Source organism: Lampris incognitus, chromosome 12, assembly GCF_029633865.1.
Source record: "Lampris incognitus isolate fLamInc1 chromosome 12, fLamInc1.hap2, whole genome shotgun sequence".
Classification (NCBI taxonomy): domain Eukaryota; kingdom Metazoa; phylum Chordata; class Actinopteri; order Lampriformes; family Lampridae; genus Lampris; species Lampris incognitus.
Window position 1 is genome coordinate 11,342,857 of NC_079222.1, and position 26,300 is coordinate 11,369,156.

General features: G+C 44.7%; 2 protein-coding genes across 2 annotated transcripts in view; one reads left to right on the top strand and one right to left on the bottom strand.

Annotated features, from left to right (window-relative positions):
- Positions 1–3,667, top strand: part of akna (AT-hook transcription factor) — a 36,726-nt gene extending 33,059 nt beyond the window's left edge. The window contains exons 19-20 of the mRNA XM_056291201.1: positions 1,654–1,842; positions 3,204–3,667. Coding sequence (XP_056147176.1) covers positions 1,654–1,842; positions 3,204–3,486 — 472 coding nt within the window. The 3' untranslated portion in view covers positions 3,487–3,667. The remainder of the gene's footprint in view (positions 1–1,653; positions 1,843–3,203) is intronic.
- A 3,361-nt stretch (positions 3,668–7,028) lies between these two features.
- stxbp1a (syntaxin binding protein 1a) overlaps positions 7,029–26,300 on the bottom strand; it is a 52,735-nt gene continuing 33,463 nt past the window's right edge. The window contains exons 10-20 of the mRNA XM_056290263.1: positions 25,569–25,676; positions 24,541–24,601; positions 23,746–23,811; positions 23,550–23,630; positions 21,924–22,062; positions 20,550–20,659; positions 19,664–19,765; positions 19,361–19,446; positions 16,975–17,129; positions 15,107–15,270; positions 7,029–9,748 (exon numbers count right to left, since the gene is read on the bottom strand). Of these exons, the coding sequence (XP_056146238.1) occupies positions 15,161–15,270; positions 16,975–17,129; positions 19,361–19,446; positions 19,664–19,765; positions 20,550–20,659; positions 21,924–22,062; positions 23,550–23,630; positions 23,746–23,811; positions 24,541–24,601; positions 25,569–25,676 (1,018 nt within the window). The 3' untranslated portion in view covers positions 7,029–9,748; positions 15,107–15,160. The remainder of the gene's footprint in view (positions 9,749–15,106; positions 15,271–16,974; positions 17,130–19,360; positions 19,447–19,663; positions 19,766–20,549; positions 20,660–21,923; positions 22,063–23,549; positions 23,631–23,745; positions 23,812–24,540; positions 24,602–25,568; positions 25,677–26,300) is intronic.

The window sequence follows — 26,300 nt, forward strand, 5'->3', positions numbered from 1 at the left end:
CCCTCTGTTTGTCCTCAGTGTTCCTCACTACACCCTGGGTTACGCAAATGTAAGAAAGGTTACACTCATCTTTTCAGGGATCTGTATTTATATATATATTTTTCTGTTTTGTTCATTTGTTCTTGTTGTGTCCTTCAATGTTGTTTTATGACTGCCAATGATCTACCGTAGTTTTGTCAGTATGTAAATTACAGTGCAACACACACACATACATATTACATGTATGTATGTATGTATGTATGTATGTATTTGTGTATGTATTTATGTGTGTGTATTTACGTATGTATTCATATATATGTGTGTATGTATGTATTTATATATGTGTGTGTCTGTGTATGTATGTATGTATAAGAATACATTTGGATTTAATTTGAAACATTTTTTTTGTTATGTGGTCAATCACAGACAAGTTTGTGCTTGTGCATCTTCTACCTGCTTTTTATTATCAGGGCCATGTGATGGCAACACCGAGTCTATCGACGCCGCTTCCCATCCACGCTGGTGTCACCGATGTGGGCAGCCCGAGCCAAGCAGGAATACAACAAATGAGCCAGGTTAGAGACCATGCAGTGAAAATGAAAATGTATGATGTGTTTGGTTTGTCTTAAAGATGAGATGATGTTTTTAAAACGAAATCAGATAAACACTTTTATCGGTATGGAGTACCGGGTGATGATTGTATATTTATGGTTTATGTATGTGATGGGTTATATGTGATGTCGACGGTTCATAGCGGGCCATGCACTTTCCCTCTGCAATACAAGCCCCTGCTGCACCATGTGTGCCAGTATTCTCTGAAAAAACCACGACCCAGACAAATTCCTTCTCATTTACTTAAAATACCTTCTTTCCACTTGCAGTTTGAAGAGTACACTGCCAAATAAAATATCCATACGAGGGAGTCATTCATTCATCTGAAAGTCTTTAAATCTTGGCTTTCTTGAAACAACTCTGAACTTTTTCCACGAAGGGGGGGCATGACTCTAATAGTTTCCAGTGCAGCATTTTTCAACAGTCATTCTGACCGTGATAACAGGTTTCTTTATCTGCTTTATTAGCCTTTCGCAAGGGTACTGGAATGTGCTCGTGGCAAATGGTCAGTAAAAGTTAATTTACACTGGAAACAAGTCAGATGGCGGCACGGCGGCGCAGTGGTTAGCCGCCTCACAGCAAGAAGGTCCTGGGTTCGGGCCCTGGGGTAGGTCCAACCTTGGGGCTCGTCCCGGGTCGTCCTCTGTGTGGAGTTTGCATGTTCTCCCCGTGTCCGCGTGGGTTTCTTCCGGGTGCCTCCCACAGTCCAAAGACATGTAGGTCAGGTGAATCGGCCGTACTAAATTGTCCCTTGGTGTGAATGTGTCGGTCCTGTGATGGCCTGGCGGCCTGTCCAGGGTGTCTGCCCGTCCAGGGTGTCTGCCCGTCTGCCACCCAGTGACTGCTGGGATAGGCTCCAGCATCCCCGTGACCCTGAGAGCAGCATAAGTGGTTTGGATAATGGATGGATGGATGGACAATTCAGATGATAGTACTTTTTTAACAGTTTTTTGTCTTTTCACTTTTCTTCCACCCTCCTCAAGAAAAGCGACAAATGTTGAATATGAGGTCCAAATGACTAGCATTGCCCCTGCTGTTCAGTGTTATTTGCTTTGCTGACAGCACTCTCATCCTGCCCTCTGATTCAGTCCACAGAGTAGAGATATGGCAGGGTCACGCCCACAGATGCTGCCACCACACTAATTCCCCTGACGGAGGAGTGAGGGGTGCCTACTATGCAGCATCAGCCCCTTCTGTGCTGAGTAACGTGCCACTGGTACAGTGTGTCCCAGTGTGCCCGCCTCCAGTCCTGTGAGTAGATCTTCCTCGCTCCCTAGAAGCATGACGAAATGCCCGTGAGGTTAATCTCCTTCAGAGCCTCTCTTTAACCTCGGTGACATGTCTCTCGGTCCGGGGGCAGAAAGAAACGCCTGTAACTGATGATCCACAAACACCGTCTCCTGCGAGTGAGCGCACATTAAAGTCTGGATTCAGTTCAGTCAGTGTCTAACAATGGTTCGCTCAAGGTTTTTGTCCCTGGTTAGTGGATTTTATGTGGAAAAATAAGTCAGATTTATTTAAAGTGCAGTTCAGAGCGACTGCAACACACTTCACATTAACAGAAAGAATACACAGATCAAGAACAGCAATACAAACTGAAAACAACAATAGCACTGCACCAGTACCAAACAACAATTACAATAATAGGGGCGTCCGGGGAGCGTGGCGGTCTATTCTGTTGCCTACTAACTCGGGGATCGCCGGTTCCAATACCCGTGTTACCTCTACCTTGGTCGGGTGTCCCTACAGACACAATTGGCCGTGTCTGCGGGTGGGAAGCAGGATGTGGACTTGTGTCCTGGTTGTTGCACTAGCGCCTCCTCTGGTTGGTCGGGGAGCCTGTTCATGGGGGAGGGGGAACTGGGGGGGAATAGCGTGATCCTTCCATGTGTTACGTCCCCCTGGTGAAACTCCTCAGTCAGGTGAAAAGAAGCAGCTGGCGACTCCACATGTATCAGAGGAGGCATGTGGTAGTCTGTGGTTCTCCCCGGATCGGCAGAGGGGGTGGAGCAGCGACCGGGACAGCTCTGAAGAGTGGGGTAATTGGCCAAGTACAACTGGGGAGAAAAAAAAGGGGGGGGAATCCAAACACAAAAAACAAAACAATAACTATGATGGTACAGATCTTCGCAACAATGGGCACCACACGAGCAAGTGGAGCTAGTCAGGGTAATTCATAGGAGGGTGAAAAGTGATTTGAAGGGATGGAATGAACTGAAAAAAGCAGATTGGACTGAAACGTGAAAATCAGAATTTAAAAAGATACCATATGCATTTCACGGGACCCTGTAAACAAACTTCTGAACTCACACCCCCTTTAAATTGAAAACATACACACAACTCCAGCATTTTTTGTTCCACACATTGTAATTTGCATGAAGATATATATTCCACTGAAAGTCATATTTTTTTCAATCTTTACATATAAATATATATTTGATGTATTTGCTTTCATCACAAATGCCTTCCTTGTGTGTTTTCAACAGTCATTATCTTCTGTTTCCAGAACTGACTAAAAAAAACGAGATGTCTTGTTTAGGTACAGGAATAACTGAAAATCAGAATGATTAAATTTTGGATATACTCACATCAATCATATTTTCTCCGTTCAGGCTCTACTCCAGCCCAGTGATGAAGATAGATTCCCATCCGCAGCCCTTCTATGTGTCTGTAAACGATGGCAATGGGGTGTGTGCGGAGGTCAGAGGTCGCAGGGAAGTGAGGGGTCACTCGGGTCGTTCCCTGTCTGCTGACCAGCAGATTTCCCTGAACAGCTCTCTGAACAGAGCCATCCAGGCAGCTAGAGACATGAAGCACACCTCCAGACGCATGGCCCGCTCTCTGGCTACTGGTCTACACTATCAGGAGTCACTGTCTCAGTCCTGCATCTACTAGTCTCCCTTCACCAGCTAACACTCCGCTGACGTTGTGGCATCTGACTTGATTTGGTTTTAGTTGACTCGTGAGTGCAACAGTGAGCATAGCGGCAGATTGAGAATACATCTCGAGAGCCTTCAGATTACCACCAGCCCATGAGCCGAAGACAAAGCCGAAAGCCACATTACCAGGCAACAGGTTCTACCACAAGACTGAATGAAAGACGCTACCACAACTGTCAGCTGACATGAATAAAGCAGGTTGAGTTGGAGGTTTCTGAAATCTTCCTGTTCTTGTTACCTTTCAAAAAACTGGGGATAATTGGAAAACGTGTCACTTTTCGATTGCGTTCCCCTTGTTAATACGGAAGACTCATAAGGTTATCTGCTAATACGCATGTTGAATAGCCACTGATGAGCCAAAACATTATGACCACCCACAGGTGAACTGAATAACGTTGATCATCGCCAAACAAGGGCACATGTCAAGGTCTGGACAGATTAGATGGTAAGTGAACAATCGGTTCTTGTAGTCCACGTGGTGGCTACAGGAGAAACGGGCAGGAGTAAAGACCTGAGTGACTTTGACAAGGGCCAAATTGTAATGGCCAGACAACTGGGTCAGAGCATCTCTGAAATGGCAAGGCTTGTAGGGGGCTCCCAGTCAGCAGTGGTGAGTACCTACCCACAGTGGTCTGAGGAGAGACAAACCACAAACCAGCAACAGGGTGTTGGACGCTCAAGGCTCATCGATGCACGAGGGCAAATGAGGCTATCCTGTGTAGTACGAATCGACAGAAGGTCCACTGTAGCACAAGTCACAGAAAACGTTAATGATGGTTACGGGAGGAATGTGTCACACACAATGATTCGCACCCTGATGTGTATGGGGCTGCATAGCTGCAGCCTGGTCAGAGCCCATGATGACCCGTTCACCGTTGAAAGCACCTACAATGGGCACACCAGCATCGGAATTGGACCTTGGAGCAGTGGAAGAAGGTCATCTGGTCGGATGAGTCCCGTTTTCTTAGATCACTTGGACGGCCATGTACGTGTGCTGTTTACCTGGGGAAGTGATGGCGCCATGCACTGTGGGAAGACAAGCTGATGGAGGGAGTGTAATGCTCTGGGCAATGTTCTGCTGGGAAACCCCGGGTTGGACCATTCATGTGGCCTCGATTGCTCGGTCGTCCCGATTTGCCCTGTACAACATCAGGAAAATTAGACCCTACCTGTCTGAGCATGCAGCATAACTCCTGGTACAGGCTCTTGTAATATCACGCATTGACTACTGCAACTCCTTACTGGCAGGTCTCCCTGCATCCATTTTCAAACCTCTGCAAATGATCCAGAACACAGCAGTGCGTCTGGTCTTCAACCAATCCAAAACAGCACACGTCACTCCGCTGTTCATATCCCTCCACTGGCTCCCAGTTGCTGCCCACATCAAATTCAAAACCTTGACGCTCGCTGACAAAACAGCAACTAAAACGGCTCCCGCCTACCTTACCTCCCTCATTCAGGTCTACACTCAGTACCACTCACCCACGCTCTGCCAATGAAAGGCTTCTGGCACTTCCGCCACAACGGGGCCCTAAGTCACTAACCAGAGTCTTCTCCATTCGATCTGCTGACTCCCTCTCCATCTTTAAGAAGAAGCTACAGACCCAGCTCTTTCGTGAAAACCTCCACACCTGATAGTATTGAAAAAATACCAAAAAAAAACAACCTTCTATGCACCCTATGCATTGCCTTTGTGCACTAGCTGTTGATATCTATGTCCTATCAGACTTGAACCTAGTTTTTTGGCACTTACTCGTGTTGTTGCCTCCTGACTAGATCCTTGCTTATGTTGTTGTAACTCTCAGATGCAGGTCATTTTGGATAAAAGCGTCTGCTAAATGAAATTGTAACATCAATGTAACACGTGCCACCTACCTAAGCATTGTTGAGGACCAGGTCCCTTCATGGCAGTGGTATTCCCTGATGGCCTTGGCCTCTTTCTGCAGGATAATGCACCCTTCCACTCTGCACATTGTTCAGGAATGGTTTGAGGAACATGATGAAGTGTTCAAGGTGTTGCCCTGGCCTCCAAATTCTCCAGATCCCAATCCAATTAAGCATCTCTGGGATGTGTTGGACCAACAAGTCTGATCCACAGGGGCTCCACCTCGCAACTTACAGGACTTGCAGGATCTGCTGCTAATGTTTTGGTGCCAGATACCAGAGCACACATCCAGGGGTCTTGTAGAGTCTATGCCTTGACAGGCCGGCACTGTTTTGGTGGCACACAGAGGACCAACAGCATATATTAGGCAGGTGGTCATAATGTTTCGGCTCACCAGAGGTAGCAGTCCATTATGTGTGTTTCAGTAAATGGAGGTGGTGGTCAGTTTGAGTTCATAACAAAGGACTATGCCACTCTGTGTGACCTCTTCCTGTCACGGAGCTTCCTGCTAGCAGAGAAAGGCTACGCTCTCTCAGGTGTCCTAGCATGTTTTTCTTTATAGAGCAGGGGTTGTAGTTGCTTACAACACACACTGATACACGGTTATAAAGGACTGATTTCTTCAACATTGTTAAGTACACAAGTTTGATTGACCATCAGTAATCAAACTGGTTCATTTTAAATCGAGAGAGAACGCTGCTATGCTGTCTGCAAAAAAAAAAAGAAGAGGATATTATGGACAGACCCTGTGAATATTTTGAGCTCTAATTTATTAATCATTCAGTTATAAACTTAATTTTGCTTTTAATGTTTTTTTTTTTACATTATTTGTGAAAGTTTAAAAATGAATTTGCTGTTTCAGTGTTATTAAAGTTGCTGCAGAATCCACCCCCCTTAACTCTTACCGCCCCCATTAAGAGGAATAAAAATCTGGATTGTGGTACCAAAAAGGGGAAGTAAACCTTACGTTTATAACCCTAAATACACCACTGTGTGCGTCTAAAATATAACAAAATCATTCTTTATAGTTATCATTCGACTAACATGGATCTGGGTTATCCACATTCATTTAAAGATAGGTTAAGTGATTAACACAATATTTTGGTGAAAGTAGGTGAGACTTTACTCAGCTATAATAACAAGGTCAGTCAGATTATATAGACAAGGCTTCATGGTAGTAAACTGTGTTAAGACAGAATGCTTTTTATATGGGGCATCCGGGTAGCGTAGCGGTCTATTCCGTTGCCTACCGACACAGGGTTCGCTGGTTCGAATCCCCATGTTACCTCCGGCTTGGTCGGGTGTCCCTACAGACATAATTGGCCAGTTTGGTCTGCGAGTGGGAATTGGTCTGTGGGTGGGAAGCCGGATGTGGGTATGTGTCCTGGTCACTGCGCTAGCGCCTCCTCTGGTCGGTCGGGGTGCCTGTTCGGGGGGGAATAGCGTGATCCTCCCATGTGCTACGCCCCTCTGGCGAAACTCCTCACTGTCAGGTGAAAAAAAGCGGCTGGTGACTCCACATGTATCGGAGGAGGCATGTGGTAGTCTGCAGCCCTCCCTGGATCGGCAGAGGGGGTGGAGCAGCGACTGGGACGGCTCGCAAGAGTGGGTTAATAGGCCGGATACAACTGGGGAGAAAATGGGGTGGGGGGGGGGTACGTTAAGTGATTAACACAATAGTTTGGTGGAAGTAGGTGAGACTTTACTCAGCTATAATAACAAGGTCAGTCAGATTATATAGACGAGGCTTCATGGCAGTAACTTGTGTTAGAAGGCTTGTTATATATATTGCCATAGGCATCAAATGATGCCGGTCTACGTCATCCATTCAGACCTTAGCTTCACATTTAATGGAGCATTTTCAGCATCAAAGCGAGTCTGTGGTGAGAGCTCAGTAAATGTGATCTTACATAAGATTTCTATATACAAAACGTTGATTTTTGGGGAGGCGTCCGGGTAGCGGTCTATTCCGTTGCCTACTAACACGGAGATCGCTGGTTCGAATCCCTGTTACCTCCGACTCAGTCGGGCGTCCCTACAGACACAATTGGCCGTATCTGCGGGTGGGAAGCCGGATGAGGGTATGTGTCCTGATCGCTGCACTAGCGCCTCCTCTGGTCGGTCGGGGCACCTGTTCGGGGGGGAGGGGGAACTGGGGTGAATAGCATGATCCTCCCTTGCTCTACGTGCCCCTGGCGAAACTCCTCACTGTCAGGTGAAAAGCAGCGGATGGTGACTCCACATGTATCGGAGGAGGCATGTGGTAGTCTGCAGCCTTCCCTGCATCGGCAGCGGGGGTGGAGCAGCGACCGGGACGGCTCGGAGGAGTGGGGTAAATGGCCATGGGAGAAAAATCCCCCCCCCCCCTTAAAAAAAGTTGGATTTTTGCCTGTAGCACAAACAACCACTGTTGATCTCTGGGAGGTGCCGTGAAATATGGTTTTGTTCCTTTTTCTTTTTCTACTGTCGAAATCTTTTGTACTTTTATATCTTTACGGGTTGTGATATTTTTGACTGTAGTAATAATATTTCTAGGAAGTTATTTCTACTGATCCCCTGAAGGCAATTAAATATCAGAGCTAACGTGGTCTTGGTGTCACCCTCCTTTCAAGTTGCTCTTACAATCTAGAACGGCGTGGCTGACACGCGGGGAGCGGATCAAGGAAACCCTGAGTCTTTGTAATGGAAGCCAATTTATTAAGACGGTCTCAGTAGTACATAGGTACATATGGAAGTATTCTTTGTGCTTCAACACTCGCAAACATAGAACCCCAATAAGTTAAACAGGTTTAGGACAGACTCAATGTTTCATTTATTAACATCTTTTTTGATAAATAACTTTTGATATAAATCAACCTATATAACGGCAAATGATAATAGAAAAAGAAGAAACACAAAAAAATCAAGCGTTCGCATCACGGAAAACGCATAGTGCAATATACAACTCGTTGTGGCGAGGGAAAGAGGGAGGAGGAGGAAGTAGAGAGAGGAAATAAAAATCCCCCCCCAAAAAAAGAAGTGGGGTTTACGTTTTCTTTGCAAAGCCATTCACCATTAGAGGAATTTACATTGCACCAGAAGAGAAAACTATGGGACGGACAAAGAAAATATAGATATTAAGTTTCTTTTTCCCCAGTTGACAACTAACAGCTACAGCTAAACATCACAAACACGGTGGCTTCACATTGGCGTTTTTTTTTTGTTGTTGTTTTTTTGGGGTTTTTGTTTTTTAAAGGAAATGGTTCACTACTTCACAGTCAGAAATGTCACCAGTCGACAGTGAGACGCTAAAACAGCAACGTATGGCAGATACACAACACTACTCAGTGCATGGCCCGATTAAACATCGTTACTAACCAATGAGAAGACTTAACCTGACAGGATACAATACTGAAATACAACCGGCCCTTTGAAAGATTATTCTTTTTTTTTTTTAAACATCTGCAAGCAACGGCCTCTTTGACACTAAAACGTGAAATCTCTCCGGAGAAAGGAACAAAAAAGTAAATAAATAAAAAGTTTTGGCGAGTAAATACTTCCAGTCTCGAGGCCGGAGGAGGGATGAGCCTGGCTTCTTTTTCTTTTTTTTTTGAACAAGAGCAAAACCTCAAGACCTGAACCGACTGGTGGTCTGACAGGTGTACCTTTAGCTCCCGTTCCCCAGCAAAAACACAACGCTGACTCTTGAGTCGCAGAACAGCCACACTGAACACATACACGGGTCCAAGCATGCCACCGACACGAACACCTCAAACAGCAACTTCCTCCTATGACCAAACACACTGCGAGTTGAGTGGTGTGATGTTTTAACTACGTCAACCCTGCAAACTACACATCCCTCCTCCACCCACTACCAAGAAAAGTCACACCGAGAAGATAAAAAACCCAAAGGAACGAACGGAAATCTCTACCTTTTACACATTCTAGCAGGTATCATAGCATACAATATTACATTTGGTATTTCCAGTTTTAAATGGTGTTTTGTTGATACTGAAACCTCTTTAAATAAGTTTTGTTTAGTTGCATCCATTGTAAAACATGAGAATACTTGCAACGATTTTATTCTTTGTTACAACATATATATATATATATTTTTTTTCATCTAAGATGTCTGTTTTTTTTCCCTTCTCAAGCAAGATGCATACACAATTATGTGGGATTCGTTGGGGAGGGGGTGGGGGGGTCGTCGGGAGGAAAGACGGGCACGGGGGAGGGCTAACGCGAGGAGAGAGATGTGATTAGAGAAGATTTTAGCTTGTCACTTCCTCGTCTGGTTTGTTCATGGCCTTGAGCTGTTCCAGGAGACTGGTAGGGGTGAAGATGTGGGTAGATCCTGAAGACACGGACACGCAACCAGAAGAACACACACGCACACACGCCCACACACACACACATACACACACAAACAAAAACGCCATTAGGTTTTCGCCCATGCATATTGGGAATCAAAGGAAAATGTGTTTTCAGCTCTTGCTACAAAATGCCTACATGAGCAGTCGCACAATGTTGTAAGTCAACAGAAACGTTGAGCGACCAAAGCCAGCAATGGACCATGTATCTAAAACATCCATCCATCCATTATCCAAGCCGCTTATCCGAATTCGGGTCGCGGGGATGCTGGAGCCTATCCCAGCAGTCATTGGGCGGCAGGCGGGGAAACACCTTGGACAGGCCGCCAGGCCATCACAGGGCCGACACATTCACACCCAGGGACAATTTAGTACGGCCGATTCACCTGACCTACATGTCCTTGGACTGTGGGAAGAAACCGGAGCACCCGGAGGAAACCCACGCAGACACGGGGAGAACATGCAAACTCCACACAGAGGGCGATCTGGGATGACCCCCCAAGGTTGGGACTACCCCGGGGCTCGAACCCAGGACCTTCTTGCCATGAGGCGGCCACTGTGCCGCCATATTGAAAACATCCATCCATCCATTATCCAAACTGGTTATCCTGCTCTCAGGGTCACGGGGATGCTGGAGCCTATCCCAGCAGTCATTGGGCGGCAGGCGGGGGAGACACCCTGGACAGGCCGCCAGTCCATCACAGGGCCCACACACACACATTCACACCTAGGGACAATTTAGTATGGCTGCCCTACATGTCTTTGGACTGTGGGAGAACATGCAAACTCCACACAGAGGACGACCCGGGACAACCCCCAAGGTTGGACTACCTCAGGGCTTGAACCCAGGACCTTCTTACTTGGGAGGTGACCGCACTAATCAGTGTGCCACTGTATTGAAAACAACTGGAAACTATTCCTCTCAGTATAAGTTTTGCAGTCATACAGGCTGATAAAATAAATAGATCTGGATTATAATATACATGCAACGACACTGTTGAGATATGGAAGCACATTAATCAGTGATGACACCACACAAATGGCAAGATTGTGTGCGCTGAAAGCAATAATGGAAATCTTTCAACATCCAACCTCTACCACGGCACAGCGAATCAGGTGTTAGCATGTGCAAAATGACCTCGACGGCCCTTAACTAAAGTGCATGCAAACAGCGGATAGATACCACCCGGCACAAATGAACACTGCAGGAGTCGAAAGCTGGTCAACTCTACTTTAGTGTGATCATGAAATACAAAACCCCAATTTTCCTCTCTTAAAATGTGAATGAAAATGCAGGAATTAACAGCCCAAACTATAACCCTGAAGACGGGGATGAGCCGAGACTTGTCGTGACAGCTGAAGACACATTTCAGACATTGTAAAATTTGAAAGGTGCTGTAACGGAGTAAACCAAACATTTGCAGAACTTGTTTGTTGCCGGACCACGTCGCCAGTTCCAGCAATGGCTTACCCCCATCATTTACATCCCAGGACCCCCCTGCTAGAATCGGGGCCGACAAAAGTTTTGATTTACTCCCCACACCTGTTCAACGGCATCAACAATATTTTCTTTTTTTTTTGCATCTTGTTTTGTTTCTGTGGCAAAGCTGCATGTTTCTTCCAATTTGGCATTCACGTTAAAGTGAATGGTGGTCCTAAATAGGGTCGAGACCAGAGGGGCAGGTCGCTTAAAAATAATACAAAGTGGCACAGAAGAGAGAGAGGCAAGTCCATCTCAAGTTGGGTCGTTATGGTAATGCAGGCATCGTGGGTGTGAGGAAGAGGTCGGAGGTCGGGGTGAGAGCACTAGTCACAGAGTTCAACTTTGGACTGGCATCGCCTTGTTCTCTCCTGTCCACTTCCAGTCCCAAAACATACAGCTTTGTGGGCCGCTATGGCCCAGAAACACACCACACAGTGATGTGGCGTCTTCAACGCAAAAATATTGTACATGAGTAGGTTTTAGACCAAAAATAACAAAACAAAAAAACAAACTTGTTTTAGTAAGAAATGGTCGTTTTGGTCAGAAGTGTTGAATTCGGCAGTATGTGACGGAGCATCCATACTGCTTCATGGTGAGAGGTGCTTATTAAGAAAATACAGAAACCATAAAACCAAATGTTGGTTCATAAACGATATAGCTTTAGTGTATTAGTTGGGTATGAGATGGATGTCCTTGACGACTATGTTTGTGAAATCTGTCTTTTGCATGACGACAATCCACCTTCTGAATGAAAAAAAAAAATCTGTCTCAAAGCATGACAAAGTCCAAAATCCAACAATGAAGTGGTGATGGATATCCTCCCCTAAAAATCATGCTGACAATACAGGTTCCTTGGATCCTCTGCTTCAGTGTTTCAGCATATATATATATATATATACATATAGTTTACTAAAACTGGTTCTCTACTACTGACCCATATCAGGGATGAGTTAGGAAACAAATGTAGTTCCTCCATCATGAGGAGAAAGAGAGTGAAGGGAAGTTGTGGCAGACGTTTGAAATGTATGGCATCTTTTTTTTTTTCCAGGTGCTAAAGTATATCAGGTAAAACACTGCTACATCCCCAGGTCTGTGTCTGCAGAGAGGCACTGCAAGGCGGTGATACACAGAGGAACTTTTGGGGCGAATCTGGTGAGGGATTTATCTCGGGGTCGTTGCTGTTGCTGCAGAGGAAGACGGCAGAGGACAAATACCACATTATGTGAGAGTCCCATGAAAATCAACCCCAACCCACGACTACATGAAAATGAATGCAATTTCCAGCAGAAATTGGCAATTTTGAGCATGTGCATTGTTAGCGAAGCCACGTTTTTGTTTTTAAAAGGTGTCCGGGTAGCGTAACGGTCTATTCCGTTGCCTACCAACAAAGGGATCGCCGGTTCGAATCCCTGTGTTACCTCCGGCTTGGTGAAACTCTTCACTGTCAGATGAAAAGAAGCGGCTGACGACTCCACATGTATCGGAGGAGGCATGTGGTAGTCTGCAGCCCCCCCAGATCAGCAGAGGGGGTGGAGCAGCAACTGGGACGGGTCCTAAGAGTGGGGTAATTGGTCACGTACAATTGGAGAGAAAAAAAAAAAGGGGGGGGGGAAATCAGTAAAAAAAAAAAAATAAAGAAAAAAGAATAAGCCAAACTCGTAATCTACGATTTCGTATTGTATGCACTCTGTGTCTTGAGCTCATGCTCACCGTTTGCATTGTGGCGGGTGCTTGATTTCACTGTTGTGTATCGTGCATGATGGCCTCAAACATTTTTAGACAAGCATTCCCTTGAATCAATCAAAACAACTAATTATGCTTGAGCGATTAGGCTGAGAAATTATTGCCCAATCAAACGGGAGGATGATGCAAGAGGAGGGATGAGCGAAACATCAAGGAGAGCGAGAGTGGTACAACACTGTATTTTCAGGAGAATATTCAAACTACCCAATTTTGATTCTCTAAGGGTTTGTGTGTATGTAATTCTGCCTCCTCTTTGAGTCATGCAGGACTAAACAAGAGACGCATCGAGTTTGGCAAACGCTGTTTTTCATTTTTGTTTGAATTGTACTTCTGAGTAACGAAGCCCTCAATACCTGAGAATCGGCATTGTGTGAGCAAGTCTGGTTATAACAAGCCATTTTACTCTTATTTTTCATGACCTAAATTTACTTTTCAATTGTCGGTATTAGATATACACTTGGCAATATCAAGAATAACATTCCAAATCAAAAAGAGTTTCTGATATCAACAACTGACATTATAACTAGTTAAAATTTGATTTCCAATATCAACAATTGATTCCGTGATATCACACAAGTCTGAAAATGTTTGACTTAGAAGTAGGACTGTTAGGAGGTCATCACAGAATAAAATCCACAAATGGATCCCACTCATTTCAGCAGGGCTCCCACATGTCTTCGAAAACCTAGACCAGTTTTCCAGTTATGGAAAAACACCTGGAAAATTACAAAATTGATACGATGTCTTGGAAATATCATTGAGGCGTTATTATGGAACATATTATTATGGAATTTTATCATTTTTTATAATTATTTTAATAATATTTAATAATTATTCATTAGAATATTTATTATTATAAATATTATATATATTATTATGGAAAAGTTAGGTAACACGCTTTTAATTTAACCATGAGATGGCATATTTTTGGCGTAATTATTAGCCGCTGAGGTTCAACATCAATTCTTGGGAGTTTGGGCGTTTTGTTCAGTTACCAGCTAAAAGTTGTGCGGTCCATTCAGAGACTGTTCAGACTTCCACTGATTGTTAATAAGGTGATCAACAGTCACATTTATCCAAGCGAAAGTCATGGAAAATGTGCTTGAAAAGCCCTGGAAAATGATTTCCTGAGAAGAGCTGGAACCTGGTCCAGGTCTCACAGCTGGAGACCTCTGAGCATCTCATTGCCAGGAAAACATTGGATCAATTCCTCGATCTATCGCCTAACTTTACATTTTGCTGGGTTTATTGTCCATTTCGACTGCCCCAAAAAGGTTCTTGTGTATCACCATTGTAGGAATATCACCAGGGTTGAAATAATCAGATTTGCTTTCTATCCAGTGCTCTCTGTAGACGAGCCATGAGCCATGTGAGCATGTGATGGAGAGCTGAGAGAGTGACGTAAGAAAGGAAGGGACTCATGGACTGAGCGGGGGGGGGGGGGGACTCAAACAAAAAGATAATCCTTCTCTGAAATCCAACATCAACTCAAGGACCTATCCTGAAAGGAACCATTAAAAAAAATCAAGGTGATTGTCTTTGGAAAGGGTTAATTGGAAAAATAATTAGACAGCACAAACTAATAAAGATGGATCTCGGGGTAGATTAAATCTGCACCAAACGAGATGAATTCTGGGAGCGAGAGTGGGTGTGAAATAAGCTCAAAGGGGCCCTGAGGTGGGCGCCAAGAGATTTAATCCACCCAGCTGAGATGATGGGAGGAGGAGGAGGCAGCAGGGATGGGGTCATGACCCCCTGAGGCATGGACACTCCTCTGAAAAGACTTCACTCCTCTAAGTTTAGCAGACAGGTCACACACACAACACATGGACTGTAACGCCTTATCTGAATGCCACGGCCAAGCCCGTCCATGATCCCTAGCGGTGGTCAAAACTCCAAACTTTGATAGGTCAACTTTTTTGGCCTGTCAGGAGTGGAGCCTGAGAGAGTGGTCCATGCAGCGGGACAAAGGGGGAGAGACCCCCATCCCTGAAGGTAAAGGGAGGTGGAGTTACATAAAAACAGTTACTGAGTGTTGTAAGAGGAAAAAGGAACGAGAAGAAAGCCCTTGTGCTGTGAGGGTTCAGAAAGGGCTTCTTTGTGCGGCTGCCTTTACTTTTTTCAGTGTGATTTCTCTCTCCCTCCCTCCCAATCTCTCTCTCTCTCTGCCTCACTCGTCTGAGGGGTCGGGGTCCTCAAAGGACACCCTAGTGGACTCTCGGAAGTCAGGGTGCTGCAGGTCCGTTAAGAATTTGGTGGGGGTGAGCGTGTGGGTGGAACCTGTGGAGGAACAGAGGCGGCTTCACCACTCATTTCTCAGCAACATGCCACGCCCCTTTTCCCACTCTCTCTCTCTCTCTTTCTCCACCTCTCGGGCATCATGAAACAAAGGGTTAAAGACAGGCCATACACAACACCCCACTGTGGAAACGGAAACACACACACACACACACAAATATACACTTACCACATACACATACATATAGCAGAGAGACACCCATCCACGGACTGCGTACACACTCAGTGTCACATAAAAAACAGAACCAGGACGTACAGACAGAGAAAAAAAGGACATAGCGTAGCTGCAATTCAAAGACAACAGTATTTTTAAAAGACAGGTTTAAAGCGGAAGCAGAGAACAACACAAACAAACAAGACAAACAGCATGGCCTGGTAAAGTAAACAGGCCACAAGTGAGGCACAACAGAAAGGGCTATTCTTATTTTCTCTTAAAGATTTCACACAAGACATGAAGGAATAATAATTTTCTGCTGCCCAGTAGTAGCTAGGTCTTCCACAAATAGTATGAGTATGCTTATGACTACACTGCGTCAGTGTGTGTTCACTACAACCAAACTGGTGTGGCCTGTTGATGAAGTAGAAATTGTGATCTTGAGGAATAAAAGACAAACAATTTTTTTTTCAAATTATTTGGTGTTTTTTTTTTTTTAATTATTTTTTTTATCTAGGGCCTTTGCAGCAAATGAAAACTTGTCTGACTTCTTATGCGATTTGCTGCTCTTTACTCTGTCCAGCAGGGTAAATAGTGACGTTGCATTAGCGTAACGATGGAGCTGCAACATGTTATTTATGTCTTTGCGTGTTGACCAAAGTCACTAAACACATGAGAATAGTGTTGCATAAACAGTCAGTACCTTTAAAACGTCCGTTTAGTCAGTCAGGACAAGGTTGAAAAAAAATGAATCCAATCCTCGTGTCAGTCACACTGCATTGCAAGCACCCTACCAAATCATTTAATCTAATATTGACTTAAACGCCTACTTTTCTTCAAGTAAATGGAATAATCTGCCAAAGGGATGATTTAATTTCACTTATTTCAAAAACACATTTCAGTTTATTTTAAACATTTTCCCATAATAACTGATGAAGGGGATCGAATCATTTAATCTAATATTGACTTAAACGCCTACTTTTCTTCAAGTAAATGGAATAATCTGCCAAAGGGATGATTTAATTTCACTTATTTCAAAAACACATTTCAGTTTATTTTAAACATTTTCCCATAATAACTGATGAAGGGGATCGAACCCGTATAGCCCGCACTACGGGCGACTGCGCTACCCAGTCAACTAAAGAGTCCGACCCTTTAGTTACAGAGCTATAGGTAGATCTTTCCACTTGCTTAAAATGGAGACGGAGCTTCCCATAACACGAATTATTACATTATAACTCTTTGAATACAATGAATTATATTGGGAAAAATTAAATTTATCTTATCCAATTGCCAGCTTTTCACTTGTATTAAGAAAAACAGATTTTAAAGCAGGATTATGTGTCATCAAGATGGATGGTTTTCTAACTCAGATGCTCTTCCCAGGGTTGGACTGTACAATCCATTCACTTCCTGTGGTTGACCCAACCCACCCACACTCTTTCATCCTCGATCCCCCTATCTCTCTTCATCCATCTGTCTCTTGACTTGCGCTCAGTGGAGCCACCCTCACCCCCCATTGCAACACTCACCAATAATGGCCTCCCACTTCCCATTGGCCTGTGTGACCTCGTAAGCGCAACGCATCTCACTGAAGGACACGCCGCCGATGATGAAGACCATGACACGTGGGCCGGTGCGATACTCTCCAGGTGTCTTGTTCTTGTGCCAGTGACCGTATCGGGCACTGTCACGACAGGGAGGGAGGGACACAGTTGTTAATGATAAGTACTCCTGTAGAGGGAAGGTTGTCTAAGCTTTTCATTATAAATAATGTTGAGCCTGAGACTGTTGCCAGGTGAAATCGAAAATATTTTTATCATGATAATTATAGGAAATTTATTAAATAGATGTTTAAGCTGTTCTGGCCTCGCTAGCGGTCCTTGTGCCTAGATATCCAGTCACATCTATTCAAATAACTCCAGGAGAACCAGGATTCCGTTTTTGAAGTTAACTTGAATATAATTTAAAACTGTAAAAAACACAAAATGAAATGTCAGAATTACACGTTAGTATTTACAGGTAAGCACAAAATTAGCTTAGGTTAGGAAGAGCTAGCTTAAATATGTTAGCTCAGCTGCGATCATGTCATCAGCTAATAAATCAAACAATAAACCATAAACTCTTGAAATACGCTCTTTTCTACATCGATAAACTACTGATTAACAAATCTACTTACAGACAATGCATCTAACAAGTCTCGTAACGATGGATGAAACAAGATTGTGAAGACACCACCACGTTGCTGTCAAACGGGAATACTGACGCTGAACGAACGCCGCTTCCTGTCTTTATACGAGGCTGCACTACTATTAAATGCCACCAGGTGGCTCCAACGAAACACATCCAAGATTTACACAGTGTCCGGACACACGATAATGATAAATATCCTATCTGCTTACATAAGCAAAAAAATAAGAATAAAAAAAAAGTTGAAGAATCCAACTGAGATGAATGACATTGAACTGTTTTGTAATTTAAAATATATCAAATCAAAATTGGTTTTCAAATAATACTCCCTTTAATATTTCAGACCTCGTTTTGTGTGAAATTTTAGGTAATGGATTCTTGTTACCATTAATTTAGAGAACAAAACCTCAGAAAAACGATAAACAATATTGAATTACAGCCCAGTTCTACCTGAGACCCATATGAGAAACTTTGTTTATGCTATGTTATGAACAAGCAGTAACCATCCATCCATCCATCCATCCATCCTTTAACCAAACCGCTTATCCTGCTCTCAGGGTGGCGGGGATGCTGGAGCCTATCCCAGCAGTCACTGGGCGGCAGGCGGGGAGACACCCTGGACAGGCCGCCAGACCATCACAGGGCCTAGCAGTAACCAACGGGGCTTTAAATTGAAGTCCTTGTAGAAGTGCCTTAAGTTGCAATTCCAGCATGGCCACTAGGTGGCTGGCTCCAAAAAAAACATCCGGTCCTATGTAAATCAGTTTGGCAATTCCCAGCTTCTAACTTCAAATACAAAACCACTGATACAATACAATAAATACAATACAATAAATTGAGGTCTCAACTGCTTATTCTGAGTCTGGCACCAACACTGGCTGGTTATTTTGAAAATTATTGTTCCATTAAGGAAATATTAAGGACGGCATGTTAGGGACATATTTTTTTTTTTGATTGACAGGACTGTCCTGGAGTGATTAACGTCGCAGTGTAATGAAGTGTAAGAGGTCAACCACAGCTCCACCCATACTCCGCCCCATTGCCCATATTTGGGTTTTCTGGCTCCAACAACTGACAAGATGGCGGCCAGCATGAAACCAAACTCTGTCAAACATTGTGTCCAGATGAACTGATTCAACTGTCTTTGATTGGACCAATTGTTGTTGAGACCAACTGAATAAGGGAATTGATCAGGGATGCCAGAACTTACTGTTGACCCCTCTGGAGGTATTGTGACATTTCTAAATCAAAACATCTGGGGTATCAGATGCCAAACAGATAGCTCAAACGCTATGTTACCCATCTCATGTTCCCCTGACATCCAACCCAGATTTCTGTGTAAACACTGACCACTGACCCTGGTCTAATAGCACAAGGGATTTCCACTTCTTATCCTGTCTACTAGTAAACGTCTGAGGATTTGTCATTGGCCTGTCCTTGCTCTGGCTGTTTCCATGGCTGCTACTGCTGTCACTCTTTAGTAGTCCCTCCCTGTTCCCTGTTCCTTAGTCAGTGCATTGATCCGTCCAACCCACCCCCCTCCTCTCTGGGCACAAATTACTATTGATCAACGAGCCACCTCTCCCATTTGTGTAATCTAGATGGGACCATGGCAGTGCAATAAAATACCCTGCTGTGTTACTGCCTCTCTGTGTGCGTGTGTCTGTGTGCGTTCGTGTATTGCAAATGTCCATGCCTGTGCGTGTTTGTGTAGATCTCTGTCTGTACCTGACTGCAGTGGTGCTGAAGGAAGCGGAGGAGCGAGTAGAGATGTAGGGGTAGTGCTTGGTATCCAGTTTATCATCGATAGCATCCTGCAGTGGAAACGAAATGGGTAGACAAAAAAAGTGTATCCATTAGCAATACTGCCTAGTCCCTCTGGTGGAGGTATACAAATATACAGGTGCGCACAAACACAAACCACACAAACAAATGTGCACACAGTCATGAACACACGCCCCCCTCCAACACACACACACACACACACACACACACACACACACACACACACACACACACACACACACACACCTCCATGATGTCCTTGACCAGTGGTGTCCAGCGGGACAGCTGGTAGGTCTGCTCGCTCACACGTTCCTTCCTATCAATCTTCTTTCCTCGGCGGAGGGTGGACTAGAGGAAAACAGGGAGTAAAAGAGGGGGGAAACAAGGAGTCAAAAGGAAAAGGGCAAAAAGGAAAACAAATAGAAAAAAAAAAACATAAAACAATGGGAATCAGAATCAATTCTTAGACCCAGTCCAGGAATTTCAAGTGGAAAGAGGGGCATACATTACATACAACCTAATGCCAACAGCTGTCTACACAGAACACTTCTCAAAGGATATCTGTCGTCAGGTGTTAAACAGGGGCAAAAACTGAATTAATTACACATTTGACAGCATGTAAAGACCTACAAGTTGCAAATGGGAAAATGCCAAACGTGTTAAAGAGAGAGGGCGTTGTGAAAATACATCCAGTTAAACGTTCACACAAATACTGGATATTAGAAAGAGGGAGAGGAAGGCCACAGGAAAGGACAACAAACATGTCACACAGAAGAAGAGGGGGAACTCAGCAGGAGATGGACAGGCCATGTCCATACTAAATAACAGAAAGACTCTCAAGTCTCTATTATAGAGTGACTTGAGACGTCATTTCACCGTCCGTTTTCGCCGTCCATGCTACAACACACCACCGTCGTATACAGATTCATCCACCTAGGGGAGCGTCCTCGAAAAGCTTTCCTTCTGGAGATAGTGATGCCTGCTTGGTTTGGAGGGAAGGCCAAAATGATGAGAAAAAGATGCGTTTTCAGGTGTGACCGTGTTAGTGTGGACGTCGCCTGAGAAAGAAGAGCAGAGGAGACGAGACAGGAAAGGGAACTGTTCTTCAGATTTGCTGGATTGCGGCTCTTACATCTGTGATGATGGGCACGCCGAGGTGGGCCATATTGGTGATGATCTCACTGTCCTCAGGGGGGATCTGGGCATGCTGGATCAGCTTGTTCAGATTCTCCTCCGTTATGCCTGGATGAGGGGATAAGATTAGACAAAAACACACAAACACACACACACACACACACGCCACAATAATTGAGTTAACATTGAATTTTAGACATGTTGAGTCACGTTGGGTTATTCCACTGTGACCATGGGAAACATCTGGACTCAAGAGGTCACACCCAGGTTCCTGAGATTTCTTTATAAATGTCCTTTATAAGCCCGATAACGGGTTATAGTCTATATGAAATGGTAGTGTTGTTAAAAGGGATAGAAAATGTTACATAAACACATGCGTGGGTTGCTGACTTGTACTATTGAGAGCCCGCAAGAAAAGGTTCAGGCACGATTGACCATTTTTGAAAACGCTGCGAGCATTTTTGTATCATTGTTGTGATGCCACTAGGAGGCGTGCCGGCGATGCGTCACATAGGCTCAATGCTGAGAAACCCCACCGATGCGGCTCTTCAGCACATAAGAAACAACGCACAAAAACTGAAAGTGACTCTGCAGACCAGATGGTGCAAATTGACAAGGAACGCAGTAAGTATGGACTAGACTAACACCGTCCTTCAGCACAGGCAAATTGTGCTGAAACCGGTTGATGAAATGACCTACGATCCCAATGCTTCAAGTCTTACTCGCCATGTGCTGAGGCCCTGTGAAGTCAGAGAATAAGAACGTGCAAGTAACAGCACTAAACTTTCACCATAGCGGATTGTACAGTTTCCATCGGTACCCTGTGAGGGCACAGCACCAATGGCGGCCGTTGTTAACCCGGGCCTTGACCGATCCGGTATGCAGCCTCGACTAATCTGGTATGGTCTTGTCAATCCGCATAATGATTTGGCAAAATGTTATGTCGGATACCCATCCTGACACAACCACTAACCCTATGGACAGGGGCACAGGTGAAGCACTGGATGCCATCTCAGTATTCATGGACTTGCACCCACGTCTGTCACCAAAAAATAACAATACTAAACACAGCTATACAAAAAATGTGAATAACAACACTACATGAAGTTGTATAATGTAGCGTTGTCGTTCACATTTTCTCATAAATATGATGCAGCCTATCAGCAAACCAGGGACTAAGTTTTCACATTGATGAATTATACAGCAGTGCCGACATCGGCACACAGAAGACGGCTCAGTATTATAGCTGCTAATGGAGTGTTTTCCCTGCAACATACAGAGGCCATGTTTAGGTAACATGTATGTAAAAGCATGATTGTTTCCATTTAAGGACTGGACTTGACTGGACTGGACTCCGTAAATGGTCGCTTACCGTTCTTGAGGAAAATGTAGAGCAGGATGATACGGATCTTGTCATATGTGCTGACATTGGCATCCAGCAGGATGGGCACAATAGCCCTCATGGGATCCTTGATCTTCTCTCCCTCGGCATCTGTGCCCATAGCCAGATCCTACCACAGGGGGAAGCGCACATATTCAGCTCTCACACAAACACACGTATGGCATTTAAAACCCTAAAATCTAAATTTCCATTGGTTTTAAAAACACGCTGACTCTAACAAAGACCACTGAGGTAGTTAAGTTGAGGTTGTGTACACATAAATTCAAAAAGTTATCCTCTCTGTGAATTCAGGAATCACGAATCAGGAACAATTATTTCTCTTTTCATTTCATGTACTTGCGCACATGAAATGAAAAGAAATATAATTTCTCCCAGCCCAGAGCAGTGCAACACAGACAAAAACACATATCTAAAACCTACAAGAACACATATATCCAAACTAAAAAAAAAAACAAAAAAAACTACAAAAACTACAAAAACTAAAAAACTACAAAAAACACATATATCCAACATATCCAAAAAAACCAAAAATAAAACAAAAACAAAAACAAAACAAAATTCACTGTCCAAGAGAGCAAACACCAGCCAGGATGACTGTCAGAACTGCCGGTCTACATGGGCTAGCAGTTAGCTTAGCCTGCCCCGCTTCCGCATCCTGTCAGACCACCCTCAGTGTTTCCTATTCGGGCACAGCTCCAGGCAGAGACGTGGTCCCTGGGCCCCACCGGACGTGACAGACCAGGCTCCCCCATCTGATCCAATGCCAACTCTCCCAGCCAGACACCCTCGACACACCTCCCCGCACTACACACAACAACACCAAAAACACAGCCAATGCCAGGCGAGGCCGCCGCCAGACCGCCCTCGGTGTTATCGGAACTGCCAGTCTGCATGGGCTAGCAGTTAGCTTAGCCTGCCCCGCTTCCATGTCCTGTCAGACCGCCCTCGGTGTTATCGGAACTGCCAGTCTGCATGGGCTAGCAGTTAGCTTAGCCTGCCCCGCTTCCATGTCCTGTCAGACCGCCCTCGGTGTTTCCTCTTTGGGCACAGCTCCGGGCAGGGCCGCGGTCCCCGGGCCCATGCAGGACACAGCAGACCAAGCTCCCCTAGCTGATCCAGCGCCAGCTCTCCCAGCCGTCAGACGAAGACACAAACACAAACACAGACGCAGACACGGACAAAGACACTGCATGGACGGCACTGGGTGAGGCTGCCGCAAACGTAAGTTCATACCACCATCTTCCCACGCCGGCACTGGGTGAGGCTGCTGCAAATGTGAGTTTGCGCCACCATCTTCCCACACCGGAAGCAGAAGTATTCGTATAAATGAAATAAAAAGAAATCCTCCGGTTCAAGTAATTATCCCAAATATTCTATTCTCATCTCATTGAACCTCATCTCATCATGAGCTGCCTCTCCAGGGTCGGGTCGTGGTGGCAGCAAGCTAAGCAGGGCACTCCGGACGTCCCTCTCCTCAGCAACGCCCTCCAGCTCCTCCTGGGGGATCCCAAGGTGTTCCCAGGCCAGACTGGACATAACTCTATTCTATTCTATTCTATTCTATTCTATTCTATTCTATTCTATTCTAATGCTTACCTGTTCCACACGGCACAGCTTGTCCACTGTTCCCTGGTAATGCTTCATACAATCCTCAGCAAGCTGCAGATGAGTGGAGTACTAAAAGAGAATAACAATAGGTAGGTATAAATACAGCAATGTACAACCATATGCTCTAATACGCTGTACACACACACACACACACACACACACACATACACACACACACACACACCTTGCTGAGCTCCTTTTGGTACTGGGGCATCTTCTTCAGCATCTGGGAAAGATCTCTCATTGTGGTCTGAAAAAACAAAAACCAAGTCACAACCATACACAACACACTGCTGACAAAATCGTTGATAACACCAGGTCTAATTATGACAGCAAGAAATGATTCATGTCAAGTCTGGATGTTTTGTCCTTCCTTATATTAATGCAAGAATATGAACATGTTTGAAAATAGTGACACACAGCCTTTAAAATTGGCCAACGGCAAAATGACAAAAATAGTCAAAAAATTTAAATAAAACTATTGTTGGATTTCAATAGTGTATGCACAATTATGTATAAAAAAAACAAACATTATAAACACTCCATATTTGAGAGATAATGAATGATTTTAGGATTTTTTTGTTTTTTGGGTTTTTTTTTGCACAACTGATATGTAAAATAACGAGACATGTTCTCTGTATATTCATTTGACGGACACTTGAACTGAATTTGCAGCCTTTGCTTGTTTGCACTGACATGTTCTCAGATTTCCAACGCTTATTTGGAAACTTTCATACACCTTACCCAGGTAAATCTATTTATTAATTTTTCCTTCAAAAAATACATAAACAAAAAACTATAATCAAACTTGAAAAGTGTCTGAGAAGCAAACCGGGTGGTGAAACATAACAACAAAAATATGTGACAATGCATCGAGCAGGTCACGCCCCTGCCGACGGTCTGCCATTGTTCATGCATGATTCAGTAGATTATTTATATATCCAGACTTTGTTTCTATTAGACATCCCTTTGTCCATACCTTCTCGCCAGTGTTCATCCTCTTGCTGGAGGAGAACTCCTTCAGCTGGCGAGTCACCTCCCTTATGGAGCAAAACACAGGAGCATTATCAGGCAATACGTGGCAGGGCCCTACTGACTATCAGTCCCTTATTCAACAGCCTTCATCAAAAGGCTCTTCAGTTTCGAGCAAGAAGGGCCATGTAAGACTAAACATATAGTACAACACTGTCGCTGTTGTGTCTCTTGGCCATCATCATACCACCGTTGTCATTGAAAATAAAAAAAAAATCAAGTTAGACTGTTGAGAAAGGTGGGACGTTTCCATTATTGTGTTCTCGTGCACCTTCAGGCTTCTTCTCAGCTCACAACAATTGAGAAAATCCTTGCAAACATCAAGTGGTACAGACATTAGGCAATAACTTCAGTGACTTCTTTTTTTTTTTCCAATTGTACTTGACCAATTACCCCACTCTTCCGAGCCGCCCCGGTCGCTGCTCCACCCCCTCTGCTGATCCGGGGAGGGCTGCAGACTACCACATGCCTCCTCCGATACATGTGGAGTCGCCAGCCGCCTCTTTTCACCCGACAGTGAGGAGTTTCACCAGGGGGACGTAGCGCGTGGGAGGATCACGCTATTCCCCCCAGTTCCCCCTCCCCCCCAAACAGAGGAGGCGCTAGTGCAGCAACCAGGACACATACCCACATCCGGCTTTCCACCCGCAGACACGGTCAGTGGTGTCTGTAGGGACGCCCGACCAAGCCGGAGGTAACACGGGGATTCGAACCAGCGGTACCCGTGTTGGTAGGCAACGGAGTAGACCGGTACACCACTCGGGCGCCCTAACTTCAGTGACTTCTATAGAGAGGTCAATCAGGGCTTCTTATCAACAGCTTATCGACAAAGGAGCCAGAAAGGTGAGACTGCATTCAAACGAACTCCTAATTAATTAGGTTTATGAAGTTCCACAGCTGCTCTGTAGGACTACAGAGAAAATGTATGACTGGCGTGAAGTGGGTTTTATCTATTTACAGCCCTAAATCACTCACTGGGACACCTCCGCTATGTGTTTGTGTCTGAGGCCAACCCAGAGGTCATCATCCTCATGCAGGAGGACCTCCTTCTCACGGGAGTCGCCCATGCCACTTGTCTCGTACCTAAAGGATGGGGGGGGGGGAAGAGAGAGAGAGAGAGAGAGAGAGAGAGAGAGAGAGAGAGAGAGAGTGAGAGAGAGAGAGAGAGAGAGAGAGAGAGAGAGAGAGAGAGAGAGAATGAATACGTAATCAAACAGAAAAACCTCCAACAGCATGATGAGAGATAAACATTTCAAAGACGCAAAAGCAGAAAAATGGTGACATGCAACACGTGACAGCTCGGGGGCAACAAGACCCAAACAAAGAGAAACAGAGACAATCAGATAGGAAGAGAGAGACAAACGGACGTGAACGGTGACAGGCCGAGATACTCAGATTGTGGGAGACCTTCTGTCCCAGCAACTCCATGCTGCACTTCAGTGTTCATCTTTCCACATCTAATATTTAACACCCTGTGCTTGTATTGTCTCCTGTTTCCATAATGTTTGTGCATCTATCACTGACTCCCCTGGCATATCAATGATGCAAGTATCCGCTACTGTCTAAGAGGAGTGTGCTTACGGTTTAGCTGACGTTGTGCCTCTCTCATTCTGACTCGTTCATTAGATTGGCTGAATTTCACAACGTCGACAACCTCAAAATAAGTCTTGTCCTAATGTGTCATGCAGAGATATCTCACTTCCAGCG